General features: G+C 34.6%; 1 protein-coding gene across 1 annotated transcript in view; it reads left to right on the forward strand.

Annotated features, from left to right (window-relative positions):
• Positions 1–12,155, forward strand: part of LOC139692122 (adenylate cyclase type 10-like) — a 41,636-nt gene that overhangs the window by 21,226 nt on the left and 8,255 nt on the right. Inside the window, exons 15-19 of the mRNA XM_071590157.1 lie at positions 1,211–1,351; positions 1,566–1,715; positions 2,045–2,256; positions 6,520–6,757; positions 7,042–7,154. Coding sequence (XP_071446258.1) covers positions 1,211–1,351; positions 1,566–1,715; positions 2,045–2,256; positions 6,520–6,757; positions 7,042–7,154 — 854 coding nt within the window. The remainder of the gene's footprint in view (positions 1–1,210; positions 1,352–1,565; positions 1,716–2,044; positions 2,257–6,519; positions 6,758–7,041; positions 7,155–12,155) is intronic.

Consider the following 12,155-nt stretch of genomic DNA (forward strand, 5'->3'; position numbering starts at 1 on the left):
TAGGGATGTGTAGGTTACAGTTCTGCTGCACAGTCAATGATCCTACCTATTGTAAGGAGAGGAAGGGGTAGGGAGAAATGAAGTTGTGAAATTAACCTAACTTGTGTGTAAATGGATTGTGTATTTTGATGTGGGTTAAGTGAGAACTCACCATTGAGAAACTATCAGATTTGAAAGTTAGCCTAAAATGTTACTTCTTGTTATCTAAAAAACATTGCAGGAATATGTATATTTCATGAGGATTGAAAAATGTTTTCATTAGAATAATATTTCATTTTAACTATTTTGTGTAATATGAAAAAAAAAAAAAAAAGGGGATCGAGATGGTGCGGGGGCTAGCGTACTGGCTTCCCACCCAGAGGGCCCGGGTTCAAATCCCGGCGGTGTTGAATATTTTTCAGAGGTATCTCGATCCCTGCTTGAGGTGCTTTGTGGAGGGCACTTTGAGTGAGTACGCCGTCCGTCGGATGGGACGTTAAGCTGCGGACCCCTTGGCGCCTTTCGTAAAGAGTAGGCTAATGCCGACGCCGGGTTTCTCTCCACCCTTCATCCTTTCCTATCCATCCCCTATGGCGCAAATGACCTCAGCTGTCGGTCGCCTCCCCTCAAAACTACTACTACCCCCCATGAAAAAAAATATCCAATAAAACCTATAGGAAGAGGAATTGTTTTTGCCTGTATTTTGTGGGCACCATATTCTGTTTGGTCCATTTTCATGTTAAGTGGTTTTCACTGCACAGAATATTTAGGTCTGCATTGTTTAACGCATTTTATCAAAATTTTTTTCATGCTAGAACCAGTTTGGAAACAAAATGTATCTGGGATCTGAGAAAACTTGATCAAAAATTTTATAATAAATAATACAAGTGGCTTATGAATGCAGTTAATGACTAATTTAATGAGACTATTTAATATTTAATAAATATAATTATAAATAAGAAATTTATATGAAGCTGTTTAAAAGAAATTTCATGATATTGCACAAATAGGTACTGTTCTCGCATATGAATAAGAACTTAATGTGAAAATTTAATTATTGAGTTATGATTTCATAAGTATTATGCTCCTAATTGTACTCTAATACACACACTTACAGCAATTATGGTCTAAAATTTGAATAGCAGTGGTAATTTTAATGTAATACCTGTAATTAGTTATTTAAATATATGGAATATATTATCAATCCCTCTTATGCTTTCCTCAATCATAGGAGTGATAATGACAGCATTTGATCGTCTTGATCCTTTTGCCCAACTTCTTGTGAAAGTAGCGGCTGTCCTAGGTAATACATGCATGAGAGTGATGCTGGTCACAATCATGGACTATCCTGTCAGCAGGAAGGTGGCTGAAGGTAAAAAATTAATTTTGTTGGCAATATAATTTATAAGATATTAGCTTTGTTCAGGCAGTGTAGGAAGTAACTTTTTTTAACCAAAGTGGGCATTATTTGGGAGCTAGAATATGCATTTGTTGACTACTATTTAATTTATTTTGAACCTAGGCTTTTTGATGTAATTTATTCCAATAGCTGAAGTATGATTTATATCAATTCCTCTATTATTTAGCTGTTAGAGATATTTTTGATGCTCAAATATTTTGCTGTGGAACACCTGATGCAAATTCAAGATTTTCAACCAACATGAACCCTGGTGTACTTAAATCTTCTGGTCTGGTTACTAAGCCTGAGTGCTTCTGTGATGAAGGATACCGATTAAGTGAGTTCATAAGTTTAATTTCAGGCAAAGAGTGGTAATGAATCAAAAAGTCAGTTTAGTGTTTGTCTAAATAGTAGACTTGTATGTAAATATGTATATACCTATTTTTGATTCAAATGTACTTTTCCTAAAGTACTAAAAGTGATGAAGTTATATGTTCTTGAAATATGTATTGTTGTAGTTTTTTCAGTCATAGATTATTCTGTAATATTTCCGATTGCACTCATGTTTTCATGGGCAAAAGATGTTAGTGTGGAGAAGAGTCATTTTTTTCGATCGCCACTGTACATAAATTGTATTTTAAGACTAAATCTCATATTTTTTATCAGATTTAGGCATAACTCTTCCTAAATATGCCTTCTGCAGTTTGCTGAAATTTCAAACATCACAGTATAGAGACACTGCTTATGGCCTCTTGATAGATGATCAAAAGAAAGATTTCCATGGACGAGCAGTCAAATATTTGGAAGGGGAAGCCCACAAATGCAGTAACTGTGGAGGAGGACCTTTTTTCAAAGTTCCACCATTGAGTGCACCTTTGGTTAGTGTTGTGCAAGATTACTTTAATAGATAATCAGTAGAACTTTGTTCTTTCTGGATATTAGAATGAGTCTGAAAAATTCTCAGAATGAGCTGGAAGGTAATTTTCTTACTCTCTTACTTCATCAGTTTAATGCCATATAAGTCATTGACTTGAAGCTTTTGGCCCGCAGTTCACCTTTCAACTAAAGTTTTTTTAAGTTGTGCTTTTTTTCTCTCGCTTAATAGTTTTCCTGGATCCAATCTATTCTCATGTATCACATTCCATTTGTATTTCTTTACATGATCAATTTTGTCAGTGTGTAAAACCTAATTATTAGGTAGTGTTTTTTGTGGTTGATGTATAACAGTCCTGCAACAACCTTGGCAAAAGCACCGTTCAGCATGAAAGTCAATAATACAGTGTGTGTCACATAAAATCTAATATTAGTATACATTTTGGACAGTCATGACATGGTCATGGGAGGAATTTATAAAGTGACTTTTGAGAACTTTAGAGAGGTAGAGGATCAGGTAAAGAGTAGGACAGTGTGTGTGACAGGGCTTGATGACTTTGTGTAGGAATATGGGAGAGGTCAGTGAAAGGAAGGACTGGAGGCTAAGACATTAGATCTTGTTGGCTGGAAAAAATATTCCATTTGGATGATTTCTGATTCCTGGGTGTTCTCATCTAAATCCTATGTACCCTGCTTGAAATGACATTATTAAATTAAAGAGGCATTGCAGTCAGTCAGTAAAAATACATCAAAAGCATATTTGTGAGGGATGATTGGCAGAGTTTGAAAACAATAACTGATGAATTCATATAAAGTGTAAGTAGAAACAGTGGTCAGAAAATTAAGAAGTGATGCCTCATCAAATAAAGAAATAAATACTGCAACTGCATAGAAAAGGTTATATGGGAAGATGATTGCAACCATAGGAGAAGGAGCTCCATTAATACGTATAGTATATGGTGCAACAATTCCAAAACGTAAAAATTATTTGCCTTGACTGGGATCCTGGTTAATTTGAATGATTTTTACACTCAGGATTTGTTGCATTTTAATGGTCATTAGCAGATACATTCACAATGTATCATCTCCTGCAGTTCTTTTAATACTATCAAAAGGTGTCTGAAAAGAGAAAAAAACTTTAATGTAAAATTTGTCAAAATATAAATCTAGGAAAGAATGTGGATGGCAGAAACAGAAAAAATGTAGAATGGCTTTGAGGGAAATAAGCTATTTAGGAATTGAGTACAAATAAAGACCACGACTAGGGGAGAAGGGGAGGGATGAGAAATGAATATGATAAAGATTTATGGTGGCATTATTGTATAAGATCAATTTTGAGTTAGGGACTGTTGGATGGATTGCATGGCTTGTATAAAAAATATCAGTAAAAATTTTGGGAAAGTGAGTTATTTCAGATATTGCTCTAATGCCTTCAAATTCTTCAAAGTACATCCCTTGAGTGTCGACATAATTCTGCCAGCAGCAACTCTAAGACTCCCTGGTCAGTGGATTCCAGGAGGTCCTTAAGGGTATGTGTGCAAGCTTCTTTGACGGCACTTAGGGTCCCATGGTGGTGTTCTTTGAGGGAGGCTTTCACTTTTGGGAATAGGAAACAGTCTGCTGGTGCCAAGTTGGGACTGAAAGGGGGTTGGGGAAACTCCGCGATGCCATTGCAGATGATCTTCATAAGCTGATACTTGACTCTGCTCTTGGTTGTTCATCAAGGCCTTTGGGACAATTTTAGCGCAGATCTTTCACATCGCCAAATTTTCAGTGGTAATGGTGTGCACTGTCATCTTATTAATGCCAATATGATCTGGGATCATGTGCACTCTGAACCAATGGTCTGAATTTAGCACTTCATGCACACTTCAGGAAAAAATTGTTACTATTACTTTTTATGCAAAACTTATATGATGTGAATTTGTATGACAGTGCTGGAGATAAAGTAAGTGAACCAAATCTATGAAATTATATCAGACAATAAATTTTGGGAAGTCGATATAAGTGATAATGAGTTTCTAATAGTGGTTACAATTTTGAAGAATGGAAAAGCTGTGCACATAAAGGGTATATTTTGTAAAATTTTCAAGTATGAGGGCAGACTATTTACTGCACATCTGTGTGGATTGTTTTACTTAAAGTTATGAATTTTAGTGATTCTGAATGATTGGATGAATGCCTTAATGTACCATCTCATAACAGAAAGGAAGTAAAATGAATGTGGAAATTCTAGAGCAATCAGCCATCTGAGTACACAGGTAAATGTTCTTCAATTTTTTTTTATGCTATGGAAAGTTGCATTAGATAAAATATGGGGAGTGCATTGTGGTTTTATGCCTAGTAAGGGATATGCGTGCATTATAAATGCATGCATATTCTGATAAAGCATTTTCAAAAAATAGTAGAAAGTATAGCTATGCTGTTGTGTAACAAAAAAATGTGTTTTCTCTAGGCAGTGAAAAAGGTAGTGTATAATATTGTACCCCTTCTCACCTTTTTATATGGAAACAGAACTATGACATTCTTGGATAACCATACATTTTGATTGGATGTGTTGGGAGGGAGTATTTTAGGAGATTTTGTGATAAAAATAAGCGAGATATGATGAGTGAATGGATTATGAAAGAACGGGGAGGGATGAATGGATAATTAAAAGACAGTACAAAAGGAGAGATCCTCCGATTTGGTCATGTTGGCAGAATAGATAGTATAGTATTTCAAAGGATTTGACTTACAGGTACCAAGAGGAATGAATGTTTTGAGAGGTAGGGGTAGATTAGACTGATATGGTTGAAGAGACTTTCAAGACAAGAATTATTAGAAGCAATTAGGAAACAGGAAACAAAAAGTTTCCCTCTCTGTAATTGAGCAGCTTGAAGGATACTTAAGTGTATACAAGAGTAAACCATTCATGCCCATAAAATATCACATTCCTCTTATTTCTCTCCCAGTCATTTTTATCCTGTATTCATCTACACAATTAGCTAGATAATATCATGTTCAGATTAAATTAATCACTAGGGCTTTAAATAAAACATTATTTGAAGCTAATGCTCGATGATTTTCTAATAATTGTCAGAGTTTATGCAAAGATTCACCTGAAAAAATATGTTTATTATTAAATGTCTATTTTTGTGATTCACTGATTTTATCATAAAAATGTGATTTAAAAATTGAAAGTTGATCATTTGGTTTAGGTAGTTAGCTTATTGAACCGTTCAACATCTGAACTCATGGTGTAGCAGGAATCAGCTGAATTTAAATGTGGAAAAGTCCCAACTACTTTACTTTGCTAATAAAAACAAAAACATGGCCACTTTTGCAATTGAATCAAGTGGAAAACTAATTCCCCAAGCGCCCCATGCAAAATTCCTAGGAATAGTTCTAGACGGGCGGTTGTCCTGGTGGGAGCATATATGTCACCTGGGCAAAAAAATGAATACCATTTGCTTCCTTATTAGAAGCATCAGGTTTACCGTAACAATGGATGTCCTCATGTCAATATATTATGCAAATATCTACTCCTGTATAGTATATAGTATCCTTTTCTGGGGTTCTTCTCCGCTTGCAGACACAATATTTAAAATTCAAAAGCGAGCCGTACGGCTAATTGTCAAAGCAGAGCATAATGCTCCTTGTCGTCCATTATTCCATAAATTGAACATTCTACCTTTGCCATGTATTTATATCTATGTATTACTGGTGTACACCTTTGTAAACCTTTCAATGTATGACACAAATTGTGGTATTCACCACTATGGGACCAGGTCTAAAAATGATCTGCACCGAACTTACGTAAGAACTAGAACCACTGCACTAGGCCCTAAATCTATGGGTCTCCTTATGTTTAATAAGCTAAACGAGGACCTGAAATCCAGCACAAACATTTATCTATTTAAAAGAAAATTGAGAGCTTTTCTTCAAGGGAATTTTTTTATTCTATTAGGAATTTCATGGAACATGAAACTTAGAATAGGCATATGTATTTACATTGTGTATTATTGTATATATTGACGTGTCCTATACTATGTACATTTTTTTTGTATGATGGTCTCTGGACAAATAAAAATTATTATTATTATTATTATTATTTGTGATAAACGGATAAATGAATGAAGGTTAGGCCAAAACTCTTTTCAATCCTTTCTTTAAAGTAGATACCTAAAATGCATGTATGATAAACTTTTTTCCTTTAATTTCATGTAGTGAGTCAAATTTTTTTTCTTATTTATTAACATTATCCCTTTTTTTTTTACTTTTTGCAGTCTGAGTGGTTATCTGCTTATGAAAGTCATAACATAGTACCTGATGATAATTCATTCAATGAAGAAGAGAAGCTGAAATCAACCTTTGTGGAAAGAGTAGTCTTAAGAGATAACTTTGGAACACCTTTGTTTGAGTATAACAAATTAATGGAAATGCCTGAAATAGACTGGAATCAAAGAAAGTCTCTGGAGTTGAGTGAAGACATCTCTATAAAGTCAAAGAATTATTTTGATATTGGTGACACTTTATTCAAGTGTTTTAGATTTAGGAATAAAATTCAGAAAACCTACATCCTCCAAAGATGTGATTCTAATAACTCTATGGGAGTATGTCTCTCAAAAGTTGATCTGCGCAACTGTGAATGTCACCTTACCTTATCAACAACCTTCATTCACTTAATCGAACATGCTAGAGCAGCAGGTAACAACTATTAAAATTCTTGAGCAAAAAGATCTGTGCAAAGTGGAGGATTTTTATTTTACGTGATGATAGGTTCAAATGCCACTTCTTTTATATTACAGGCCTGAAAAATAAATTGGTTTCCCTCTTTATTGAATTTGGAGCTGCAGCAGTCCCTTTGGGAATCAGCACTCAAGCAGCCAAATACCTTAGTGAAGCTGATCAGTTACTTCAAGTAATATTTTTAAATTTTGAATTAGTTCTATGATATTTCATCATTTATTGTGTGCTAATTTCAATTATAACTTGGCTAATTTTTTTTATTGCTGAATTATTTTATTCACAAAAAGTCATAATTGAGATTCCATAACAGTATGCTAATATGGGGCTTCACTTGCATGGTAAATTTTGAAAAATCTCTTGACCCGAAGAGCAAAAAAATGCCAATAATAAGGGTGATTTTCCCAAGAACAAAAGAGCACATGTTTGAAAATCCTACAGCAAATAAGGCATGAACTGACAACTGGCTATTAAACAAAAATTATCAAACTTGGTCATTGGAATACAGATAGGAAGCTATGGAAATGTATGAATGAAAGTGTATTCATGTAGGTAGATATCAATTTTGTCTGACAATCAAAAACTGAAATGATTAGATGAAAATCATCTTATCAGATGAGCAGATCAAGAGTACTTAATGATGTATCATTGGTGGTATATTTCACCTGATGTGTGGGCGAGACAGTGGAATTTAGGGGATAGGCTGAAAATAATAGTTCTCACTCTAGTTAAAATGTTGGAATAAAAAGTGATAAATCTTAAATTTCTTGGGCTATGATGAATTATATCATGTGAAAGTAATGGATTGCATTAAGCCATTGATCTCACATGTCAATATTCATAATCCTACACTTGTTGAAAAATTGCAATGTCATTTTTGTTTACCCATGTTCTCATTTATAAATCAATGGTTTAATCCCTTCTCATGTTCATTTTTCCCTTTAAATGATAATACACCAGCTAACTTGTACAATTAGATGATATTCGGGTACTTCCCATACGTATGAATTTTGGAGATCACCCTTAATTGTGATAAGTTATGCTAATCCAAAAGTGTATCAGTGTTAACCTTCAAAATATTTTTGGAAAAAAGGGAGGACCTCATGGAATGAGCATTAGATCTAAAAACTGTATTACATGATATGATTACTCATTTATGTCATAAGGCACTGTCATATATTGTTCATCAAATATCAAGAGGTGAAATACTCCCCCCATACATTTCTTTCAAGTGCTTTCTGTGCCATTCACTCTAGGGAATGTAGATATTGTTTTAGATATTCTTTTAAAAATAGTACAAATTTACAATACATTAATATGAAATATAGCCATTAGATTAATGATGGAAATTTACATTCCATGTGAACTGAAATTACAAACTATTCCAGAAATCTTATTTTAAATTTTAAAATTTCACTATGACTGAGTATCATCAACTGTACTGCATTGTAATGATTCCATTGCTCATATACCTTCAATGTGATACAAAATGTATGGTTTCACTCTGATACTTTATCAGTCATTGTATCATTTTTCAGGCTGTCTCCATTCAAAACTTATTTTAAATGATAGCCTGCATAGTAATTAAATCAGGCATAATTGACTGTGCATTCCATATCGCAGTAAAACTGGTAATGGATCAATATTACATTTGTAAAAAATTTGAAGTTATTTTCCATTATGGATAGTGCACTTGATACGTATGTAGTTAGTTACATGCACTTTTGGTTGATTTTTCTACTTAATTGAATGGTCCTTTTTTTCAGGAGTTAATGGAAGGAGAGAGAAAAATGGAATGTTATTGGTTTGCTCTGGGAAAAATTAGAGTTTTGCAGGGTCAAGCATTGCGAGACCTCGGTCAGGATCAGCAAGCTCTCAAACTCCTTTTGTCTGCATTAAAATCTTATGGCCACCCACTCCCTAATAGTAGATTCAGGATAAACCTGAGTCACTTCAAAGAATCATTTAATGAGTTGCTGTTTCATCATATTCCATTTGTGTTTTATAAAGGTTCACATGGCTCCAGGGCACTATCTACCGCAATGGCTGAATGTCTCTCTTTGATTTTTCAAATCAGTATGGTTAGTTTATTTTTTTAGTTTTCATTTATCTTTCTTTATTGCTGTACTCACTGGATATTCTCAGGTATTCATTGCTTCAATAATTACATACTGGGTCTGTACAATAAGTATCGGGACTGGTTCCAAAAATCAAAATTTATTGCAGATATCATTGCAATTACTAAATAATCTTCAAAATACATTCCTTCTGCATTGATACACTTAGTTTGACGTGTCTGCCACTCGTCAAAAGCCTGCTGGAAGTCGGTTTCCGGAATACTATTGAGAGCCTTTGTCGTCGCCGCTTGAACAGCCTCGATAGAATCGAACCAATATCCTTTGAGCTCCTTTTGAGCTATCCTTTGATGTAATGACATTGTCGAGAAAATCTTCATCTTCCTGGATGCAGTCCAAAATTTCTTGCAAAATTTCCACCTGAAACAGTTTTTGTTCCTCGCTCAAGACTTTTGGCACCAGCTTTATGTACACTTTTCTCATCGCAAGATCCTCTGCTACAATGGCATGGACAGTTCCGACTGAAAGGTCGGTCTCCTCACTGAGAAGGGTGATGGTTGGGTGGGCCTGTCAGAATCCAAAACTTTATTCACTTTGGCCACCTGAGCATCGGTTCAAGCAGTCGTCGGACGCCCAACGCGATGCTCATTTCTGACGAGCTCCCGGCCTTCCTTAAACACTCAAAGAGCCACTCAAAAACTCTTGTGCATCAAATCATCCAAATAAGCCTGTTTAATGAGTCTCATCATAGTGTTGCTTGGCGGTGCGCTCCATGCTGGCATGACGACACCACAAACAATCACACATCACAAAAATCCACCTCCTGTCTCGATGCATGCCTGGAGGCAACTGAACTAAAGAGTGCCTGAGTGGTGGGGAACCCCTTCACCGAGCCAACCGGTTGGACCCCCATCCACAGCTCCGTTGAGGCTACCGAGAACCAGTCCTGATACCTATTGTACGGACCCTGTATATGGCATGTTCTAATGGATCCAATCATCGAATTATGAGCATTCCAAACTTCAGTTATTAATAATAATAATACTTTATTCATTTTGATAAATGGTATAACCATATAAAATGCCTTCAATAAAAATATGACTTAATGTATAAACATAAATTCTTAAATGTGATGAAGATTGTCACAAAATAATTCATCAATTAAGTAAAGTGGGTCGGTAAGTAACCAGGTATATACCCTATTCTTGAAATTCAGGATACAGTCCGATTTCTACTGAGTAAGCAAACAGTTATACAGTCGAATATTCTTGTTATGAAATGGGTTTTAAATTGAGGACAGTCTACAATAAGTAGTATTTAGATTTGCTTTACCCCTAATGATGTGGTTATTAATGTGAGATCTTAATTGATAAGTTTCTAGATTAATTTTCACATGAATCAGAGCATTGAAGATTTCTAAACTAAATACAGTCATAATTCCAACACTAATAAAAAAAGTCTTGAGGGAGTCATATGTTGGTAAGAGAGCGAATAGCTCTCTTTTGCAGTGGCAAGATTTGTTCAACATGTGGGGAATGACTCCATGACTCAACACCATTATTCAAATGACATTGAAAGAAAGCATGGTAAAATGCTAAATGAGACTCAATTGTAATGAGAAAACTGAGCTTTCTTAACATATAAACATCTTTACTCAGTTTATTACAGATATAATTGATGTGGGTCTCCCAGTTAAGTTTTGTATCAATATAAATTCCTAGTATTTTAGCAGTTTCAATTTCAGTTATTTTTGATTAAAGAGTAAATACAATATGCTGGGTTTTTTCAGTGTCAAAATGTAAATTATTAATATGAAACTATTCCTTGGCAGTGGTAAATTATGCCTTTGCATTTTCTAGGTTTTGACATTTTTGTACCAAAGTGTTGTCATCAGCATATAAACCATTTAGATTTCATATTACAGGGTAAGTCATTGATCATCATGATAAAAAGTCCTGGGCCAAGCACAGAGCCCTATGGGACACTAAAATTTACTTTAAGAGCTGCATATCAACAACCATCAAATTGAACCAATTGGTGGCGATTATCCAAATTTGACTTCATTAGTTCCAGAGCAACTCCCTTAACACCATAATTCAAGCTTTGATTTAATATTGAGGATCAACATAGTTGACAGCCTGGCTAAGGTCGCATAATGTCACAGAGACTGATTCTCTCTCTTCACATGCATTAATGACATAATTAACTGTGTACTCTTAAGCCATTATTGTAGATTTCCCTGATCAAAAGCCATACCGTGATTTGGAAAACATTATTTGACTCAAAAAATCACATATTTGATCTTTCATTATGGCTACAAAAATTTTACCAGAAACAGGGACAATGTAAATGGGGCAGTAGTTAGTTAAATCATCTTTATCACCTTTCTTTTAGATGGGTACTGTTTTGGAATATTTTAGATCTATTGCAGAATCTCCGGTCTCAAAACCTAAGTTGAGTAACACAACTAATGGTTCTGCAATGAACACAATAATGCCCTGGATTAGGAAATTAGAGAAACCATAGTTATCCTTACTGTTGGATTTTTAAAATTTTTTGCATTCAATATAATATCAAATGGGGTAAGAAAATTCAATATAAAATGTAAATTATTTGGAGGATTATTTTGCAACATATTGCCGATTTTGGCAGCATCAACTTTTTTGGAGAACAAATTTTCTTCAACAGCTTTCAAGAAAAAATTGTTCAAAGTATCTGGGGTGAAAGGAGGATTTTCTTTTGCAATACCAATACCAACTTCTTCATTGATTACTCTCCATGCTACCTTTTGTTCAATAATGAAATAACCAGGGTTCATTTGATTGAGCGTACTCCAATAGGTCAAACTATTTTAAAGATATCTTGCGAGTTTTTCTCACAATGAACCTGCAAGAAATATGCCCCTAAATAAAATTTTCAACTTTTTACATCAACATTAACTGAAACTCTGCTGTCAGAAAAGGAAAGAAGCTGAGATTTGTCAACATTCATTTGAAAAAAAGTACTATAAAACCAGTGCTTCTGAGATTTTTGCCATGCATCACTAGGATGTCAATGGTCAGAGATGTTACCATGGCATTTGAAAGAAATTGAAAATGTTC

The sequence above is a fragment of the Hetaerina americana genome, unplaced genomic scaffold (genome assembly GCF_022747635.1).
Source record: "Hetaerina americana unplaced genomic scaffold, ioHetAmer1.1.p SCAF_4, whole genome shotgun sequence".
Taxonomy (NCBI): domain Eukaryota; kingdom Metazoa; phylum Arthropoda; class Insecta; order Odonata; family Calopterygidae; genus Hetaerina; species Hetaerina americana.